The sequence below is a fragment of the Cetorhinus maximus genome, chromosome 3 (genome assembly GCF_964194155.1).
Source record: "Cetorhinus maximus chromosome 3, sCetMax3.hap1.1, whole genome shotgun sequence".
Taxonomy (NCBI): Eukaryota; Metazoa; Chordata; class Chondrichthyes; order Lamniformes; family Cetorhinidae; genus Cetorhinus; species Cetorhinus maximus.
The window spans coordinates 122,110,688-122,132,976 of record NC_135881.1 but is presented as its reverse complement, the minus strand read 5'-3'; the positions used below and the strand labels follow the sequence as shown (position 1 = coordinate 122,132,976).

Sequence of the window (22,289 nt, the reverse complement as noted above, 5' to 3'; positions counted from 1 at the left end):
TGAGGTTATCCATTTTGGTCAGAAGAATAAAAAGGCGACTTATTATTTAAATGGAGAGAAACTTCAGAATGCTTCAGTACAGGGGGATCTGGGTGTCCTCGTGCATGAATCGCTGAAAGCTAGTATGCGGGTACAGCAGGTAATAAGGAAGGCAAATGGAATTTTGGCATTTATTGCTAAAGGAATAAGGTATAAAAATAGGGAAGTGTTGTTGCAACCGTATTGATGAGACCGCACCTGGAGTATTGTGCACAGTTTTGGTCTCCTTACTTGAGGAAGGATGTAGCTGCAATGGAGGCGGTTCAGAGGAGGTTCACTAGATTGATTCCAGAGATGCAGGGCTTGTCTTATGAGGAGAGATTGAGCAGTTTAGGCCTATACTCGCTCAAGTTTAGAAGGATGAGAGGAGATCTAATTGAGGTATATAAGATGCTAAAGGGGATTGACAAAGTAGACGTGGAGCGGATGTTTCCCCTTGTGGGGAATTCTAGAATGAGAGGCCATAGTTTTAGGCTAAGGGGTGGTAGATTTAAATCAGAGATGAGGAGGGATTACTTTTCTCAAAGGGTCTTGAATCTGTGGAATTCACTACCTCAGAGTGCAGTGGATGCCGGGACGCTGAATAAATTTAAGGAGGAGATAGACAGATTTTTAATTAGTAATGGGTTGAAAGGTTATGGGGAGAGGGCGGGAAACTGGAGTTGAGGCCAAAATGAGATCAGCCATGATCGTATTGAATGGCGGGGCAGGCTCGAGGGGCTGAATTGCTTACTCCTGCTCTTAGATCTTATGTTCTTATGTTCTAATGGAACATAAACTTGAAGCGTTCAAATATATTTTAATTTAATAGAGCTGGTTATGATTAAATTGCCAATGAAATGAGACTCAGGAATAGAGAATCTCAAATGCATTCTACTATTGTTAAAGCTTGTTGAAACGAGAAACATATCTATTTATTGCCCCATCCTATTTTATTAAAAAAATCAATTTTCCCATGCCATTTCTTGCTTCACTTTAATGTTTCTGTTAGTGCTCTTTTAAAGCTGGTCATCTGAAACTGACCAAGCCTCCTTTAAGATAACGCATTCTCCAGCTTCTCTCCAACTCTGTTGGAAGTGACTAATGTAATCAGAATATATGAAACAGGAGTGAGGGGAGGTTATTCAGCCTTTCAAACCTGCTGTGCCATTCAATAAGATTCTGGCTGTTCTTCTCCCTCAGCTACACACCATCTTGAACTATCCCTGTATCCCTTTATTTTCTTGGTATCCAAAAAATACTCTAATATACTCAAATAACATTTAGAACTTACTGCAGTAGAGAATTTCAAAGGTTCATAATCCTCTGAATGAAGAAATATCTCCTCATCTCAGAGGTAAATGGCCAAATCCTTGTTCTGAGACTGTGACCCCAAGTCTTGACTCCCTACTAGAAAACATCATTCCAGCACCTATCCTGCCAAGCCCATCAAGAATTTTACATGTTTCAATAAGATAGCCACTCATTCCTCTAAACTCTAGGAAACATGGGTGCGAGAGAAGAGGACCCGGAGAAACAGCAGCACCTCAAAGAGCTGGAGAGAGGAGGACCTGGTGACAGACAGCAGCACCTAAAAGAACAGGAGAGAGGCGGTCCCCAAGACAGAAAGCAGCACCTAGAAGAACAGGACAGAGGAGAACCTGGTGACAAACAGCAGCTCTGAAAACAGCTGGAGAGAGGAGGACCCAGAGGCAGACAGCAACACCTAGAAGAGCAGGAGAGCAGAGGACCCTGAGACAGACAGCAGCACCTAGAAGAGCAGAGGACCCAGGGACAGACAGCAGCATGTAGAAGAGCGAGAGAGAGGAGAACCTGGAGACAGGCAGCAACACCCAGAAGAGTAGAGGACCCAGGGACAGACAGCAGCATGTAGAACAGCGAGAGAGAGGAGGACCTGGAGGCAGACAGCAGCACCTAGAAGAGCTATCCAATCCGCTGGTCAAGAGCGGACTAACTGAGCTCTGAGAAAAATGAAAGTGTGATGTCACAAGAAATCAGTTGATTGGTTGGTGACTATCTTCCTCAGTTATCTTGCAAAACTCAGGTAATTTCAGTAATAGCAAGGTTTCATTTGTAGTCGTAAGGTTTACTAATAGTAGTAAACCTTATTCGAGTGGCCGGTGAGTATTTCCTATTTAACATAACTAGGGAATTTCAATCCGGGTAAGATCATCATTTGTTGAAATAGTAAGAAGAAACGCATAGGCAACACTAGAAACATTATTTAAAATTTATTCAGTAAAATAATTAATTAATTAAACGCTGTAAAGATGGCAGGGCAGGTGATGTGTGGTGGCTTCAGAATGTGGCAGCTCATGGACACCAGTGTGATCCAAGATAAACACACCTTCAGTAATTTTCTGTGGCTGGAGGAACTTTGGCTCAGAGGCCGAGCTGCAGACACGGTGACCCATCAGGGAGGGGGAAAGTTACCTGGACACTTTGTTCCAGGAAGCAGTCATACCCCTTAGGATCATGTGGTCTGATTTGGTCCATTGTCAGGAACAGGAGGATGGAACTGCAAGTGAGGCAGGTATGGGGACTGAAAAGGTAGAAGTGGAGGAGCTTTTGCAATTGTCCAACAGGTTGGACAGTCTTGCAGTCTGTATGGACAAAAGTGCGGGCTGCAGGGTGGATGGGCAAACTGACCATAGCTCCGTGGTACAGGAAGCCATTCAAGCAGAGGAGTTAACAGGAATGTAGTGGTAGTAGGGGACAGTATAGTAAGGGGGATAGACACAGTTATCTGCAAGCGAGAGTGTGAATCCAGAAAGCTTTATTGCCTGCCTGGTGCCAGGGTTCAGGTCATTTGCTCTGGGCTGGAGAGAACTTGCAGTGGGAGGGGGAGGATCCAGTTCTGGTGGTCAACGTAGGTACCAACGACATAGGTAGGACAAGGATAGAGGTTCTAGTTGGAGAGTATGAGCAGCTAGAGGCTAAATTAAAAAGTAGAAACTCAAAGATAATAATCTCTGGATTATTACCTGAGCCACGAGCAAATTGAAGTAGGGTAAATAAGATTAGAGAGTTAAAAGCATGACTCAAAGATTGGTACGGGAAAAATGGATTTCGATTCTTGGGCCACTGGCACCAGTACCGGGGAAAGTGGGAGCTGTACTGGTGGAATGTCTTCACCTAAACTGTACTAGGATCAGAAAGGGCTTTAAACTAAATAGTGGGGGCGAGGAATCAGATGAGGTAAGATGTGATAAACTAAACAGAAAGGACCATGCAAGACAGCAAGGTAACAATATGGGAATTGATAATCTGAATGTGGCAGGAAGGGACAAAGAGTACAAACTTAAGAGTGCATCAGCAGCTAAGGCTAGAGATTGAGAAAATAGTATAAAAACAGAGTTAAAGGCACTCTATCTGAATGTATACAGCATTCACAACAAGGTGGATGACTTGACACCACAAATGGAAGTAAACAGGCATAATCTATTTGCCATTACGGAGACATGGCTGAAGGGTGACCATACTGGGAACTGAATATTCAAGGGTATTCGACATTTAGGAAGGGGAGGCAAAAAGAAAAAGGAAGTGAGGTAACGCTGTTAATAAAGGTTGAGGTCAGTACATTAGTGAGAGAAAATCATAGATCGGAAGATCAAGGCGTAGAATCAGTTTGGGTGGAGCTAAGAAACAGCAAGAGGCAGCATACATTAGTTGGAGTTGTTTATAGGCCACCAAACAGTAGTGGTAATGTAGGGAATTGTATAAATCAGGAAGCTAGAGGTGCATGTAACAAGGGTAACACGGTAATCATGGGGGCTTCAATCTACATATAGACTGGGTAAACCTAATTAGCGCTAATGCTGTGGAGGACAAATTCTTGGAATGTACACAAGATGGTTTTCTAGAGCAGTATGTTAAGGAACCAATTAGTGAAATGTTTATCTTAGATCTAGTATTGTGCAATGAGAGAGGGCTAATTAATAATCTCATTGTAAAGGAGGCTCTAGGAAAGAGTGACTATAATATGATACAAATTCATATTAAGTTTGAAAGTGGCATAGTTCAATCTGAAACCAGGGACTTAAATCTTAACAGAGGAAACTATGAAGTTTTGAGGGGCAATTTGGCTGTGGTAGATTGAGAAACAACATTAAAAGGTATGACAGTAGACAGGCAATGGCTAGCATTTAAAGAATGAAGACATAGTTTACAACAAATTTACATTCCTTTGAGGCACAAAAACCCAGTAGGAAAGGTGGGTTTCCCATGGCTAACAAGAGAAGTCAAAGATTGTGTCAGATGAAAGGAAGAGGCTTATAAAGTTGCCAAAAAATTAGTAAGCCTGAGCATTGGAAGCAATTTAGAATTCAGTAAAAGAGGACCAAGAAACTGATAAAGAAGAAAAAAATAGAATATGAAAGTAAACTTGCAAGAAACATAAAAATGGACTGTAAAAGCTTCTATAGGTATGCAAGAAGGAAAAGATTAGCAAAGATAAATATGGGCCCACAATAGACAAAGACAGGAGAATTTATAACGGGGAATAAGGAAATGGCAAGGAAACTAAACAAATACTTTGAGTGGGATTTTCCAGTCCTGCCTGAAATCAACGGACCTTTTGCTGGTCTGTCAAATTATCCATTCCGCCTGCTACAATTCCTGCGGTGGGCGGGACCGGAAAATTTAGGCCTTTGTGTCTATTTTCATGGAGGAAGATACAAAAAGCCTCCCAGGAATACTAGAAAACCAAAGGACTAGTGCGGATGAGGAATTGAAAGAAATTAGTATTAGTGAAAAAGTAGTACTAGAGAAATTAATGGGACGAAAAGTTGATAAATCCCCTGGGCCCTGATGATCTATATCCCATAATTTTGAGAGGTGGGTATAGATAGTGGATGCGTTGGTGGTTGTCTTCCAAAATTCTATAGACTCTGGAACAGTTCCTGCAGATCAAAAGGTAGCAAATGCAGCCACTATTTAAGAAAAGAGGGAGTGAAAAATCAAGGAACTACAGACCTGTTAGGCTGACATCAATAGAAAAGAAAATGCTAGAATCTATTATAAAGTATGTGATAACAGGACATGTAGAAAATAATGGTAGGACTGGGCAGAGTTAACATGGATTTATGAAAGAGAAAACTTATTGACAAAACTGATAGAGTTTTTGAGGATATAACTAGCAAAATAAATAAGGTGAACCAGTGGATGTGGGGAAAAATGTTCTGGTCAGCGAGCGGGGGCAGGGCCCGCTTGCTGACGCGTAAAATGTCGTGTGGTGCTGTCAGGCAGGCATCCCGACGTCACCGTGCGTCATTTAGATCTTCAGTTCGGCGGGCGGGCAGCCAAGTCGGCTGTGCGCCCGCTGAACTTTCAAAGGCCTATTAAGGCCTGTTAAAAACTAATTTAAGCAGTTAAATGAGCTGCCCGTCCAACGTTAAGGTTGGCGGGCAGGTGAATAGGCCAGGCGGCCTTTGCATTTTTCATGAAACCTCATCCATGGGCGGGATGAGGTTTCATGAAGTGTTTTAAAATTAAATTAAAATTATTTAAAAACTTCACTGGCATATCCCAGTTCATGTGACACTGTCACATAAGGGGACGTGTTTTAAAAGTTTTTAATTCCTTTATTTAAATGTTTAAAACTTAAAACAAATCTCCCTGAGAACCACTCAGGGAACCCCCCCCACCCCCCACCCCCCACCCCGCCTGCACAGGGAGTGCTCAGTGCTTTCAGGTGAGCATCACGCTGGGTGGGCCTTAATTGGCCTGCCCACGTAAAATGGCGGCGTGGACCCGACCGGGGGCGCCAATTGGGTTTGCGCCCCCCCCCCCCCCCCACAACACCTCCCGCCTGCCCCCACACAACCCCTCCAATGGGGAGAAATTTCTGGCCATGGTGTATTTGGATTTTCAGAAGGCTTTCGATAAGGTGCCACACAGGGGGTTAGTAAACAAAATCAGAGCTCATGGGAAGGGATAATATACTGCTAAGGATTGAGAATTGGTTAACGGACTGAAAACAGCAGGAATAAATGAGTCATTCTTCGTTTAGCAGACTGCGACTAGTGGGGTACCACAAGGATCAGTGCTTGGGCCCCAGCCATTTAAAATCTATATCAATGATCTGGATGTGGGGACTAAATGTAATATTTACAAGTTTGCTGATGACACAAAATTAGGCAGGAATATGAGTTGCAGAAGGATGCAAAGAGGCTTCAAGGGGATTTAGACAGGCTAAGTGAATGGGCAAGACCATGGCAGATGGAATACAATGTGAAAAAATATCAAGTTATCCACTTTGCTAGGAAAAACAGGATAGTTCTTAAATGGTGAGAGATTGGGAAGTGTTGGTGTCCAAAGAGGCCTTGGTGTTCTTGTTCATAAGTCACGGAAAGCTAACATGCAGGTGTCACAAGCAATTAAGGAAGGCAAATGGTATGTTGGCCTTTATTGCAAGAGGATTTGAGTACAGGAGTAAAGAAGTCTCGCTACAATTGTATACAGCTTTGGTAAGACTGTACCTGGAGTAATGTGTACAGTTTTGGTCTCCTTACCCAAGGAAGGATATATTGGTCATAGAGGGGATGCAACAAAAGTTTGCCAGACTGATCACCAGGATGACGGGATTGTTTTATGAGGATAGATCAAGGAGACTGTGCCTATATTCTCTTAAATTTAGAAGAATGAGTTGGGATCTCATATTCACTTGATGGAGCAGCTGGTTTGGTGGAGAAAAGGCTAAACTTTATTTAGGAGACACATAGAGGTGCTTGCATGCTAGACGTGATGTCCCCATCAAAGCCCCGCCCACAGGATTACTCATGCAATAAGCTTTTTGGTGAAAGCCCCTGTAATTGCATCACACGATGAGTGATTGACAGAAGGGAGGGACAATTCATCTAGTTATTACATCATCGAAGCTTACAACATTCATACCAGGCTTGACAGGGTAGATGCAGGAAGGAAGTTTCCCATGGCTGGGGGGAGTCTAGAATGGGGACACAGTCTCAGAATAAGAGGTACACCATTTAGGACTGAGATCAAGAGGAATTTCGCACTCAAAGGGTGATGAATTTTTGGAATTCTCAATCCCAGAGGGTTGTGGAGGCTCAGCCATTAAGTATATTCTAGACAGATTGATTATTCTAAATATTAAAGATATCAAGGGATATGGGATTGTGTGGGAAAATAGCATTGAGGTAGATCAGCCACGACTGAATTGAATTCAGAGCATGCTCAAGGGGCTGAATGGCCTACTCCTGATCCTATTTCCCATGTTCCTATAATCTACTCAATCTCTCCTCATCCCAAGAATCAGAGTAGTGAACCTTTGTCACTCTACCTCTACAAAGGCAAGTATACCCTTCCTTTGGTAAGGAGACCACAACTGTGTACAGTATTCCAGGTATGATCTCTCCAAGGCATATACAGTTGCAGTAAGACTTCTGCACTCCTGTACTCCAATCGCTTTGTAATCAGGATCAATATGCCTAATGCCTTCCTAATTGTTTGCTGCACCTGCATGTTAACTTACTGAGATTCATGTACAAGGACACCCAGATCTTTTCCAGTTTTTTGCCATTCAAGAAATATTTTGATTTTCTATTTTTTCTGCCAAAGTGGATTACTTCACATTTTTCCACATTATTTTCCATTTGCCACGTTCTTTCCCACTCCTTGGGCAGATTCATCCCAGATTTGCACAAAATGTGGTAGCGAGTGGGAAAAAGGATGTTTTAATGCCAGCCGCAATGGCGGCTTTTCACACCGTATCATCCCATTCCCGGCGCACCCACCTCATTAATAATGCATTCCTGGGAAACACGCCAGGTCACTGGCAGGGTGGCCTCTGATTTGTCCACCCCACCGTCACCTCAGGCCTTCAGTAATTTAGGCACCATATTTAAAAGGTGCCCCTGCACAGAGCTAGCTCTCTCTAAGGTGTCAGAAGCTGCTGGAAAGTCTTGGCTGCCAAAGGGGGGAAGCATGCTGTCCCCAAATTTGGTGACGCCTCCCTCGGGCACCTATTGGGCGCTGTGAAGTCTTCTACCCCCACTCTGGGCAAAGACCAGTAAGCAAGGTGACAGATCCAGCATGGGAGATGCTGGCGGCAGTAAGCATAAGAAATAGGAGGAGCAGCAGGCCATTTGGCCCCTCAAGCCTGCACCACCATTCAATAAGATCATGGCTGATCTGCCCAGGCGTCAACTTCTCTTTTGTGCCAGCTCCTCAAAGCCCTCGACTCCCATATATTTCAAAAATCTATCTACCTCCTCTTTAAATACTTTCAGTGATCTAGCCTCCACAACTCTCTGGGGTAGAAAATTCCAGACATTCACTACCTTCTGAGAGAAGAAATTCCTTCGCATCTCAGTTTTAAATGAGTGTCCCCTTATTCTGTACCTATGCTTCCCTAGTTCAAAATTCCCCCATTAGTGAAAACGTCTTCTCAACATCTACCCTGTCAAGCCCCCTCAGAATCTTGTACATTTCAATAAAAACTCCAATGAGTAAAGGCCTAACCTGTTAGTAGTTCTTGATAAGTCAACTCCTTCATCCCAGGAACCAGCCTAGTGAATCTCTTTTGAACTGCCTCCAATGCCATTATATCCTTTCCTAAAGACGGGCACCAAAACTGTACGCAGTACTTCAGGTGCGGCCTCACCAACACCCTGTACAGTTGTAATGAGACTTCCCTATTTCTAAACTCCAACCCCTAGCAATACAGGCCAAGATTCAATTTGCCTTCTTAATTACTTGCTGCACCTACATACTGACCTTTTGTGATTCATGCACAAGAGCACAGAGATCCCACTGTGCTGCACTTTTTTGGAATCTCTCTCCATTTAAATAATATCCTGCCTTTTGATTTTTCCTACCAAAGTGCTTGACCTCACACTTTCCCACATTTAACTCTGTCTGCCAAGTTTTTGCCCACACACTCAACCTGTCCATATCCCCTTGAAGATTCCTTATGCCCTCATCACAACATGCCCTCCCATCTATTTTTGTACTGTCAGAAAATTTGGATACATTGCACTCTGCCCCCTCTTCCAAGTCATTAATATAGATAGTAAATAATTGAGGCCCTAGGACTGATAGTGGCACTCCACTAGTTACGTCTTTCCAACCTGAAAAATACCCATTAATCCCGACTCTCTGTCTTCTGTGTGTTAACCAATCCTCAATCCATGCTAATACATAACCCCCAATACCATGAGCTCCTGTCTTGTGCAGTAACCTTTTATGTGGCACCTTATCGAATGTCTTCTGGAAATCCAAATACGCTACATCTCCCGGTTCCCCTTTATCAACTCTGCTTGTTATATCCTCAAAGAACTCTAGCAAACTTGTCAAATATGATTTCCCTTTCACAAAACCATGTTGACTATGATTGTGTTAAGCTTTTCTAAATGTCCTGCTATTTCTTCCTTAATAATGGACTCTAGCATTTTCCCAATGACAAATGTTAGGCTGACTGGCCCATAGTTTCCTGCTTTTTGTCACCCTCCCTTCTTGAACAGGGGTGTCACATTAGCAGTTTTCCAATCCCCTGGGACACTCCAGAATCCAGTGAGTTCTGGAATATTTCGACCAATGCCTCCACTATCTCTGTAGCCACTTCCTTTAAAACCCTTGGATGCAGGCCATCAGGTCCTGGCGACTTGTCTGCCTTTAGTCCCATTAGTTTGTCAAATACTTTGTCCCTCGTGATAGAGACTGATACAAAATATTTCCTCCAACTAGCTCCTTGCTTATCTGTTTTTTTTTGGGATGTTTATTGTGTCGCCCACTGTGAAGACCGATGCAAAATATTGGTTTAAATTATCTGTCATTTCCCTGTTCCCTGTCATCAGTTCTCCAGTTGCATCCTTCAAAGGTCCCACACTCACTTTAGCCACTCTTTTTTTATATATCCGTAGAAGCTCTTGCTGTTTGTTTTTACATTTCTTGCCAATTTACTTCCATAATCAATTTTCTCCCTCTTTACTAGCTTTTTAGTCACCCGCTGCTGGTTCCTAAAAAATTCCCAATCCTCTGGACTACCACTAGTTTTGCTGCTTTGTATGCCTTAAGTTTTGATTGGATACTCTCTTTGACCACCTTTGTTAACTAAGGGTGGTTCATCCTTCCCATTGAGTCCTTCTTTTTGACCAGGATAAATTTTTGCTGAGTGTTATGAGTCAATGGCCTGTAAAAGAGGACAGCCACCCAGTGCCGAAAGAGGATGAACGATCTGCTCCATTCCACCAGGCTAAGTAACTCTTCTCATCACTCTTCATCACTCTCAACTCCACACTCACAAACCCATCACACATCCACAGGGATCTCATTCACTGCCAGTTCAAGGGACATCACCATTATCTCTCTCACACACATCTTCATCTGCCCTGCGGATTGTGTCCTCATCCCGTCCATGGGACTGGTCACCACCTACACATGCCAGGCATCTCATCATCTGGCCTGGCAAGTGTCCTGCTTACACTCTCTCCATCTGCATTCATGCAGAATAAGCTAGCACACAACAAAAGGGAGCAGTTGCAGACTGGAGGAGGAATTTCGAACATGAAGGTATTCACAGACTGAAAATAGAGCCATCCAGCTGGCCGGCGAGGATCTGGACCGTTCCTGTGCTGACGATGAGGTCGGAGGAGCTCAGCCAAATGAGGATCCAGCAGTGCAACATCCATCAGACAACCATGCTGCGAGTCAGTTCCCCTGTTCCGCAGTGCCCAGCCATGCACTAATTATCTCTCCTTGTTTTCGCAGGCACATTTGAGAAGTAGCTCAGGGAGTCCACGAGGCAGGTCCTCGACTCAAACCCCGAAGATACATCGGAAGAAGAATCTGCTGACACCCTAATTGAAGAGCCGACACAACGCTCACCCACACCCACACCCTCCACCAGCACAGAGACACACACCTGGGTGGGACCTAGCTCTAGAGTAGCCTTGGGGTCACAGTCTGAGTGCATCGTACTGTCTGATCCACAGCAGGCGTCGGCAGGGACTTCCCAGGTTTCCAGCCCTCAAAGGACTGCTGGAGGCCAGAAAGTTGCTGAGTCCGAGTCAGATGAGGAGCCTCTGGACATACCTTAGTTACTGGGCTGCAAAGGCAAGCTCAGGAACATCAGGAAAGGACATCCGCTGCACTCCTCAGATTTCAAGTCCATCTCCCTTCAGTCTGAGGTGATAGCACCGACATGTCAACGCACTGAGGTCAACACTGGTAGGATGGTGGCTGCCATGGGGACTTTGGTCCAGGACATTGGTCCTGTACTGCTGCACGGGCTGAATGCCACCGCTGACGCCATAGTTGGCCTCCAACAGCGTCAACAGGAGTGGGGTGCAGGGCAGCTCAATCACACTCCAGCTTCCCCTTCTTCTCAAGGAGTCAGCCAGGGGCCCTCATGCACTCGTAGGGAGGAGGATCAGCAAATGCACACCCTGGGGTCATCCACCCAGGTGACTCCGGGCGTGTCCGGCCCATCTGAGTCCCTCTTTCTGTGACACCAGCAGCTCCCGCTCCACAGGCCAAGGAGGGTGCCACTGCCACACAGCAGGAGCCTGAAAGCCGGCCAAGGCCCTCCAGGTCATCACAGACGGGGTGTAGCAGTCAGCAGGTTGCCTCCACCTCCACTGTGGATGTTGGGGAAGCATCAAGACATAGTGGCAAGGTTAGCAAGGTTAAGAAACTGTAGTATCACCCTGTGGGCATAGGCATTAATCACTTTTACATAATGTTGACTATTGTAAGTAAACTCCCAACAATGACACCCTGTCTATGGCTCCTTGTTATGATGAGCAGTGATCTTGTCAGTCTGAAGTAAAAACCTGGTTCCTGCACAAGATAAAGGCAGGCGTCTCAGTCCGGGGCCTCTTCCCTGTGCTTTGTGCAGCCTTTCTAGCACATTGATGGTGCGTCTTCACTGTCACTGGACACATCAGTCATGCCTGCACCTCAATGGGGCTTATCATTGCTGCCAGAATGTCCTGGGCCGATGGCACAGAATTCTGTCACTTTCTCTGTGTGCTCTCAGCGCCTTTGAGATGTGGCTGGCCCTGCATCTCAGCAGGATCTGTGTCCGGTGACAGTGTGGTCCTGAAGGGTTCAACGCATGAAGGATGCCATAGGATCAAGAGAAGTTAAAGTTTCCCCACTGCATCTTGTTCACAGAGCGCAAGCAAGCTGCCATCAGCCAGACAGGAGTCAGACATTCACATAAGCTGTGTGAGGATCTATGGAATGTCCCCATAGTGGATGCACTTGTGTACGGAGGCTTGTGAGATCAGATAGAGGTGACCTGTGGAGCCCTGGAAGGAGCCACTGGTATAAAAATTGAGTACTACAGTCACTTTCATAGCCACTGGCAGTGGAAGCCCTCAATGTCCCCGTGGTGCCAAATCCTGCACCAAGTGGTATATGTGACCGACCAGTACCCTGGACATGCGCAGTCTTCGGCAACACTGGTGCTCGGTCATCTGCACGAATGACAGGCGTCGCCTGTAGACATTGGGTCTAGCTAGGCACCGACCCACGACGGCTCTTCAGCAGCGTGTGCAGGAGCCCCAGCGCCCCCTTCTTCCTGAGGGTGTTGCTCCTCCATCTGCCCAGCCAGGCGCCTCTGTCGCTCTCATCTCCTTCATCTCTGCTCCCTGTAAGCTATGAGGCATACAGCTAGTTCACCAGGCTCCATGCTCCTGATGTACTCCTCCTGCAAGATGAAAGAGGGAGACGCGTGGGTTAGCACTGGCCTCCTCAGGACCTCTTATGGTAACATATACAGCTCTGGCTCCATCTTAAGGCCGCTTAATGCATGCTGGAGAGTACTGGCCACCACTTGGATGGCTAGACATTAGTGTGCTGCATGGCTGCCTGAAACCCCAACCACCTCTGCTCCACTCCACCTGACCGGTTGGCAGCAGCTTTGCCCATTGGGCTGTACGCTGTGCTCTCAGCTCAGGTGCAGGCATTCTCATAACCCATGCTGCAAGGCTGCACTGTTAGCTTGAACCACGGGGAAGACTGGTCCAAACCAGAATGAAGACGTTGCAAGGGGCTGTGAGTGTCTCCAGCAGTGACTGCTCCATGGCCAGCTTTCGCATGGAGATTATACAACTTGCTCAGTCATCCAATTGTTCTGCAGTCCACTAAAACACTCATTAATTTGCATTCTGTGCCTAAGAGTGAAAGGTTCAGGAGCATTTGGTGGCACTTTCACTCCTCTGGGTTGTTTGAGTGGGTAGATAAGCGAGCGGCCCCACTCCAAGCATGTCAATGTAACTATGCATGAACTGTCTAGGCTCCGGAAGAATGCTGACTTTATACAAGGTTTCTCTCATGCGTGGCTGCTTCCTTCCCCTCCACCGCGTGTGCTTCTGCACTACCATCAGGCTGTGCTACCCTGTCCCCACAAACCCCACCTCACCCCAACTGCAGTGCAGCGCAGCCCCAGCACCGCACTGTCAGCCAGCTGGGAAAAAGCGACTTGCCTGTGCCCTCACCTGAATGCGTGGCACCTGCTTCTTGGAGTCGCAAGCGTTGCGCAACTTAACTGTGCACTTACCTCTGAGTTCCCCTCGAAGTTCAGCTTGCCGAGTGCATGCCTTTCAAAGGTTGTTCTGAACCGCTTTGTTCTGAAGTTACACTGACGTGGGAGGTTAATTCGACATGGGGAGATGATTCTGCCGGACAGGCAAGATGATAAGATGCAAATGCATTGAAATTATGTACCCGACGTTAGATGGCATGAAAGGTGGCCCACCATTGACACGATGACACGAAACTGATTTTTGAACTTCCTGCCATTTTGTAGCCACGCACCCCCCCTCCCCCCCCACCCGCCTGCCTTAACGTCCACTGCCTAAGGGAGGGGAAAATTCCAGCCATTGTCTAAACCCTTTTGCAGCCATATTGCATCCTCCTTACCGCTTACTCACCCACCTAACCTTGCAACATCAGTAAGCTTGGATATATTCCACTCGATCCCTTCATCTAAGCCATGGACAGTGCATTATACACACAGCTGAGGTTCAAACACTGATCCTTGTAGTAGCCCACTAGTTGCAAACTGCCAAACCCAAAATAGCCTGTTTATTCATACTCTGTTTTGTTTTGTCCTGTTTCCTGCTGTAGGAAATTACTAATTTAGGTTTATGTGTAATTTTATACCTTGAGTGAATATTGGTAAATGGGGTTCATTTTTCTCAGATCATTGATGATGAAGTAAAGGAGTGAAGCTCTTGCTGCCGCTGGCCGATAGCACTCACGAGCCTCATTGATCTTCAGTTCGTTCTCCTTTGCTTCATTCACCTGTATGAAAACAGATTCCCAGTGAATTACTCTACAAGGCTAACACAAGTAAATCCACATTTTCCATCTCTTCTGATCTCCTGGAAGCAATGAATAGTATTGTGGCAGAGCTTCTTGAGGATTTTGAATTCAGTAGCACCGAGAAACTTGGTAAATTAAGAATAACAAACCTCATGGGTTAGATACTACTGGAATTCTCTTCCCAAGTCCCTCTCCCTTGCTGCATTTTCCTTACCATAAGAAGTTTCCTCAAAATTTATCTCGGGTGTGCAAAGTCAGAAAAGTAAGCTCTCGTCTGGAAAGACAGTGCACAGGGTGATAAAAACAAAAAACTACTGCGGATGCTGGAAATCCAAAACAAAAACAGAATTACCTGGAAAAACTCAGCAGGTCTGGCAGCATCGGTGGAGAAGAAAAGAGTCGACGTTTCGAGTCCACATGACCCTTCAACAGAAAGTATTGTGGATTCTTCCTGTTGAAGGGTCATGTGGACTCGAAACGTCGACTCTTTTCTTCTCCACCGATGCTGCCAGACCTGCTGAGTTTTTCCAGTGCACAGGGTGAGCCTGTTGCAACGATATTAAATATTAAATGATATATTGATGGCGAAGACCCCTCCATTAGACTTTGTAGCAGGAAGCAGTTTGGAAGGAGCACCAAATGCATTCTGAATGGCGCCAGCACCTATTAATGTGATTCAAAGCAGTGAGCCTCTTTGATGCTCCCTTCAATGAATAGAAAATTAAGGGGAACCTAAACCAGGCTGTGGATTCGCTACTATGCATTTTGCTGTAATGCCCAAGACAAATTTATAACCTAATGCTGTCTGAATCCACAAATTTGCCATGTCTCTCACAACTGACTGCTGCCGTGGAATTAGGATTTTCCTGCCAATATCTATTGTAGTGTGAATTCCGTGTCATTATAACAATTAGTCCATTTCCACATTTGCAGACAGCTGAATTTGAGGTATGTACTTTAGGTTTCAGAATACAATTTTTGCAATGTAACAGATCCCCTGAAATATTGATAATGAGACTACATTGTTTTACCTTCTGCTCAACCTCTGCTGCAGTTAGCTTTGTTGTTTCTAGCCTCTCCACCAGCTCCGTGTCACCAAGGAAGTTGCCCTCTGCAGCGGACAAACGGGTAAGGAGCTCGTCCTCAAGTTGTTTAAGCTCAATCTTAAAATGATTCTGCTGTTTAGTCAACTCAGACTGTGCACAGAAAACAAAATGTTCAGTGCATTGGAATAATAGAATTTCAGAGTCACCATAAGTTCATCCTATTCAAAAAAAATGTTTGCAAGATATGATCATTAGGGTTTCTTTTGTTTGAATTTAAATCTCGAGTTTAATTTTTAAAATCTTCATGGCAGTGCTGGAAATTTTAAAACAAACCTAAGTTGACCCCAGATTGCTGATAAAACCAGTGCCTTTGGCACAAAGGAACAATATCAATGAAATTTAACCCACACAAAAAAATACAGGTGGGTTAGGGTTGGATGAGATGCTAAAATGTTAACATCTCAAACCTGATCCCAACCAACTCACTTCCAAGTTTAATGGAAATGGGATGCGGGGGTGGTGGGCGGGAGCTCGAGGGAAAAACTGACGGCCAACTCACTCCAGGAGTTTGGTTGGCAATTTAAATATTATATTGAGACAGCAACCTCAGATTTAATCTGTTTTACAAGTTTAATTCTGGCCGGCCAGGTTTCTTGGGCCTCGGGATTCCTGGCAGTTGAAGGGAAGTGAGTTCAACTTTGGGGAAAAGGTAAGTGCCCTTGCAGCACAGTTTATAGTCCAGGGGGAATGTGAGTGATTCTCCTATTGCCCTCCAAGTTTACCTTCATCTTTGGGACTGGATCTACACCACACCCTACCCGCTATCAGGGGTCAGACCGCTCCCCCCACAGTTATCTGCTTTGAAATGTTCCCTGTCTGACTGGAAGTCAAGCTCGTTAATCAGGCTCACTCCCGGGTGGGAACCCTGCAGTAAAAAAAATCTTGTTGCGGAATTGGAACTTCAAGACCTGTGGGGAAACTCGTTCTTGCAAGTTTTGCAACTGGAACTCTGCAACCCTCGTCCTCCCACCGCAACCCCCTCCCCACACACACACACACACACACGCACACACACTCTCTTAGTAACCTTGCTCCAATCAAGATGAAGGCCGATGTCCCTTATATGAAGAAACTTTACATTTTCTCTGACTTCTCATGGTACTGTTAACTTTCTGTGGATGCTTTCCTCAGCTTCACAATGTCAGGGCAATGCTACACTAGTTCTCAGGCACAGAGCTGTGGAGAAGGATGCAATTCAATCCTGCCTGGTCACAAGGTTCGCAGAGCAAACCCAAAGCAAACAACCACTGCAGGTGGTTGTCCTCTACTGCTCTCATATCCATACATACATGAGCCACTCCCAGAATTACAGTATAATGAATGTGAAAAAATGCTCCTTAATGTGGCCCCTTCTGACTATGCTTCCGCCTCAGGCCAGGCTTCATTAATGACATTGGTGCTGTGCAGACCTCCCCATGACTTGAAATTATACCACAGGGACAAAGATATTGTTGGCCCTGGCTTTCATGGACTAACTTCATGCCTGCTTTTGGTGGGAAGCGCCAAACAGTGCTGAAATCCCCACAGTTAAAATGACACTGGGTGTGAACATTTTGGAAAGCAGTGCAAATTCGTTGACACCTATCTTAAGCACGTGCCCACCCTGTTCATACCAGGCAGACTCAAATAAAATAAGGCCTGAAATGCTTAATTAAGTAAAGGGATACAATGGTCTGCTGTATTGTCCGATACTATTGTAACTCTTGGTATTCAAATACTGCTACAAACTCTGCTGAAAGCTTCAGCTTGGTTCTGCAGAGCACATGCAATTCAGTTTTCATATAAAATGGGTGATAAATGAAAGGCCATTTGTACTGACATGTAGAGATTACAGGTCTCAAGAAACAGTGTAAATGCATATGAATGGTCTATGCATGTAAATTTATGTTAGTATCTTCTCACAGGTTGAAATTTCTCCTTTTTTCTTTTATTATCCTTCCACCCTCCTCACCACAAAATGAATGATACTTTCTGAAATACAGTTCATAGAAACCAATACAATCTGTTAATCATTAGGCAAGGTAATTTGAAATGATCAATTACTTAATTACTGACCACAAATGATATTTTAAGATACTGTTGCAAACATATAGGGCACTGTTTTTGTTCTAGGATTGGGGCCCCAACAATTTTTGAAGGAATGGCCAATCAGTGGCCAGGGTGTGCACTCGAATTAAGGACAGTGGATGGACTCCAAGGGCTGGAGGACCAATAACAGGCCCTTCAGTACTTAGACAATGGCATCCCCACCATTCAGAGGTGGGCACTACCAGAACAGGTAACAGAGAGAAAGAGGGCATCTCAAGTTGGAAGAGCCCTCGGAACCTTCTCAAAGCTTATAAAATTTCTCCAATGAAACTTGGCCATGGCTTCCAAAGCGCCATTGTGGAAAACCCCTCCTCTATGGTCATTTATAAGCTGCGACTCCCATTGGGGTGGGGGTAGTTTATATAGCCAGCTGGAGCGCTGTCACCATACCCCCCCACCCTCCCCCTTTCCCTGGTCTGATGCCTCCAACTCCATTTGATGCCTGCATCTCCGTTTGATGCCTACACCTCCATCCTCTGGCTGTGTTTCGGCCATCGGCGGGGAGAGGCGTGATGGGGGGGGGGGGCGGGTGTTGGGGTGGCATCTGCCAACTGAAAAATTCCAGTCGACAGCAAGAGTGGGGCCTTAATAGTTCCATTAATATGCATAATTGGCTACCCACCGCTTACAGGAGGATAGCTATTTCCAACAGGTACTGGCACGGTCCAAAATAGCCCGGAGGCAGGAACACGCCAGCAAACGAGCATGCTCACTGATGTTGAGAAATTGGGGGCCTGCCCACCTCCAGTCTCATCTCCTCTGGAGATTGAAATTCTTCTCATAAATTTAAAATTAACAGAAACATACCTTATTATAAAAATAGGAAAAGGAACCAGAAATTCTTTTTCAATTGCTCCTAAAGGAATTACAGTTCAATCTCCAGGCAACGTTCACCTCACAAGTAAAGTACCTTCAGGTGTTCTAGATCCGGCCTCTCAGTGCTGACCACTTCAGCCAACAGCTGGTCTTCAAGCCCATCCCTCGTGACAGTAAAATTAATGAGTGTAGTCTGAGCCTGCATCTCAGGTTTGTAGTGAGGGTTGGCTAGCTTTGTATGAAGAATGAGTCGGAACCTGCTGTTAAATTCACACTCTTTGTCACCAATCTTTATGTATCTGAGAAAGAAATGAATAAATTCGTTTTTTAGATGAACAAATATAATGAACTTGATGTGCTATAACCCACAATGCTATGGAAGAGGAGCTGTAAAGTGGTGTTAGGTTGGATGGCTTCTTATTGGCTGGCATGGACACGATGGGCTGAATGGCCACCTTCCGTGCTGTAAATTTCTATGACTTCTATGCAGCCACTGTATCATAATGCAAATCAGGATAACAATGGAAAATTCATTTTTCGAAATTACAGCACAAAAGAAGGCTTTGTGGCTCATCAGATCTTGCCACAGCTAATGCTCCAACTCTTCATCCTGCCCTTCCCCTTATATTCTTCCTTTTACGCATATCAATTTCCATTTGAATTATGTTATAGCTACTGTGACAATAGCATGTTCTAATAAACTTTTCTGTAAACATATGATTCTACCTTCCCCATCATTCTTAATGATAATCCTGAGTATGGCTGTGCTTCTTTATTACCAATTCACCAATCAGCTCATTGTTTACCATCTCAGGACCTTTTATAATTAGATTTCTCCAAATTTCACACTGTAGTGAACAGAGCCTTCAACGTTGACTCATTTTCATAACTTTAACTTTTCTGTGTTGTGAACAGTCAGTACATTAATTACATCACATGATCAAAGGTCAGGGTCATTTCATATAACTTATTTGTGTACAATTCTGCAATATTGCTGTCTTGTTTGGACCTAGGAACAATCTGATATGCTTCACTGCACAGGAATATTATTTTTCAGTACAGGTTTTTCTCTTAAGACTGTTTCAAATTGAGTGGGTTTAGTCAGTCTAACTGCAAATTGGCCCTGATAGGACAAGTTCAACTGCATTGCTTCTCAAAACAGAATTAATGCACTATTGATAGAACATTACTAAAACAAATTAAAATCTCTGCTGATGGATTGGCCTATAGGGTACTGTAAGACATGAAAGGAATAATTAGTATTCATTACTTCACACTCTACAACATTCCAATTATTAATGAAGTTCAATTTGTAGACTGTGCAAAATCCATCACCAACCGCTCTGTAGCTATTACTAATCAGAGAAGAAGTAAGATGCAGCAATGGCAATAACAGGGATATAACATAAACAAAATGTTTAAGACAAAGTCAGAAAAAACTTAACATTGGCAAACAACAATAACATTATAGCCTAAAATTTCCTCAGAGCTGCTCCCACTTTGTATGGCACAAACCATATTTACACATGTAAATAAGGTTTTCTGGTTGCATATTCGGTGGTGGAGCAGAAGCAGCTACATTTAAAATATAACAGTTTTGTTGTGACACTATTGTACCTCAGTGTTTTATCTGTGAAGTTATAAATATAATGAGTAATTTTATGGAGCGAGTTGTCATTGGGGAGTGAATCTATATCAGAAATTAAAATGTGCACTGACCTTGCTTGATTCTCTCATGCAAACTCCTAGTGAGTGAGGAACTGTATGATGAGATTCAACTTTCTTCACCAAGCTTATTTTAGAGCAGAATTTTTAGGTTGGTGTGCGGGCACACGCCCGACTGGCTCGGCCGTGAAATCGCGCGAGATGACGTTAAGCGAGGGTCCCAATGTCATCCCACACTCGCACGATACTTCGGTCGGTGGGCATGTGCAAAAGTCGGAAGTGTATCTGCCGACAATTAAGAGGCCTATTATGGTCATTAAAGTTGTAATTGTCTCTGATTTTTCATGATCTGTCCAACCTTACTTGGCAAATGGACTGGCAAATCGGCCAGGCGGACTTTGCACTTTTCATGAAACCTCATCCAAGGGCTGGATGAGGTTTCCATTACTAACTAAAAAAAAAATCTATGGACAGCATTTTTATCACGTACATGTTCAGGTGGCTGATCGTGAAGCTTGGACATTTTTTTCCTTATTTTACAAACTTTATTTAACTGTTTTAAAGTCTTCAGCTCCCTGAGGCAGCTCTCTGCCTTCAGGGAGCTTTCTGTTAGCGCTCTCCTGTGCCCACGCTTATGTCAATGCCTGCCCTCCTCCAGCCCCAATGCCAGCAGCGCTGAGCATTTCAGCATGCGTTTCACGCTGGCTGGCTGTTAATTGGCCAGCCAGCGTGAACTCGTGGTTGGGGGCCAATAGCAGTTGGCGTTCCGCTCCCTGGCTGATCCTGAACTTGCCGATCGTGCTCTCCCGCCAACCTAAAAACCCTGCCCTTAGTATCTCATCTTTCTCCTTGCCATTCCATAGCTCACATGGCTGAACAGTAACTTGACAACATTGGATATGTCATATTGTCTTCTCAGTTTCTCCTAGCCACGTAATTTCCCTCAATTCGAGAACTATTTGTACTTTACCTTCGCCTTTCTAATGCCTTTTCACTGCCTGTCTGAAAGGACTTTTGTAAGTTCTGCAGGATCTCTGCCAAATCTTTTTAATTTAAAACAATTATCAACAACCTATTTAACTGTTTCCATGGCAGTAGCGACTGTATCAACCTCTCAAATTTTGCCATAGTATTTTTATCCCTTGCTGAGTTCCATCAACGTGACGTATATCTTCCAATTTGTATTTAGATATTAACCTCACTCCTTTTTAAAAGCAACATTGGGAGTGGAAGATTCTGGAAACAGAAGAGCATACGAGCAGGCAGGGAAGAAATTCAGGTGGACCGCAGAAGATGAGCATGGAGGTTGGAAAGAACCTCGGAAAACAGCTGCTGAGAAATGTAAAAAGATCAGTGCTATTTATTTAAGCACGAAGATATTCTACCCCTTTCCTTCCAAAGGTAACTTTAAGTAGTAATTTTGTTTAAGCAGTTCTAGAGCACCTCTCACCTAGTTAGTCCAATTCTCTTCCATCAGCAGATGCGAGAGACTGCCTGAAACTGATGCAATGGGGTGCTGCATTATTAAATAATAAATAAGTAAATAAATGCTCTGTCTTATTTTTATAGTTACTTATTATTCACAGTTAAAGTATGAGGAGGTCTGGGAGAAACATAAAAGTACTCCTCCAAAGCCTATTAAATATATAATTATATTAGCATACTTGTCATTTCTTTTCAATTAAAAAATATCTACATTGAAAATAGCCAATTTCAACATTTAATAGTTTTAGTTTCAGTTTACTAAAATTATTTGTAGTTGACTAACTCCATTTTAATGTGATATTTTTAGGCTAAATTAACTGTGATTAATAAATAACTACTTGTGAAGCACTTAGCAGGAAGTATTTGTATTTATTATTTAGTGAAGTAACACAATTGCAATGTTTCCATACTATTTTGGCAGTATTTTGTTTTAGAAAGTACACAAGAAGCTATTCAGAGCCACACAAGAACACACAAAATATTTCTAATAAAAAATGATCAATAAACAAGGCCTGTAATAATGTGATCGATAAATTTCTTTGGTATCTGAGCACAGGTTGGGTGGCATGTACCCAAAATGTACGTCACCTGTATTTTAAATTTAGGTCTTTACCAGGGCCATGATGTTTTCAGTTCATTGAAAGTGGCTTGCACCCAAAAGTGAGGGAAGGAATTGAAAAACGACAGCTAGCTATCAAGCGGCACCTGCGTAGCAATAATCTGCTCACTGATACCCAGTTTGGCTTCTGCCAGAGCCACTCAGCTCCTGACCTCATTACAGCCTTGGTTCAAACATGG

General features: G+C 44.1%; 1 protein-coding gene across 1 annotated transcript in view; it reads right to left on the bottom strand.

The window, feature by feature from the left end:
• The window catches only part of LOC144678871 (dynein axonemal heavy chain 11-like), a 552,140-nt gene that overhangs the window by 93,875 nt on the left and 435,976 nt on the right, over positions 1-22,289 (bottom strand). Inside the window, exons 66-68 of the mRNA XM_078538870.1 lie at positions 18,436-18,640; positions 15,363-15,527; positions 14,170-14,310 (exon numbers count right to left, since the gene is read on the bottom strand). Of these exons, the coding sequence (XP_078394996.1) occupies positions 14,170-14,310; positions 15,363-15,527; positions 18,436-18,640 (511 nt within the window). The remainder of the gene's footprint in view (positions 1-14,169; positions 14,311-15,362; positions 15,528-18,435; positions 18,641-22,289) is intronic.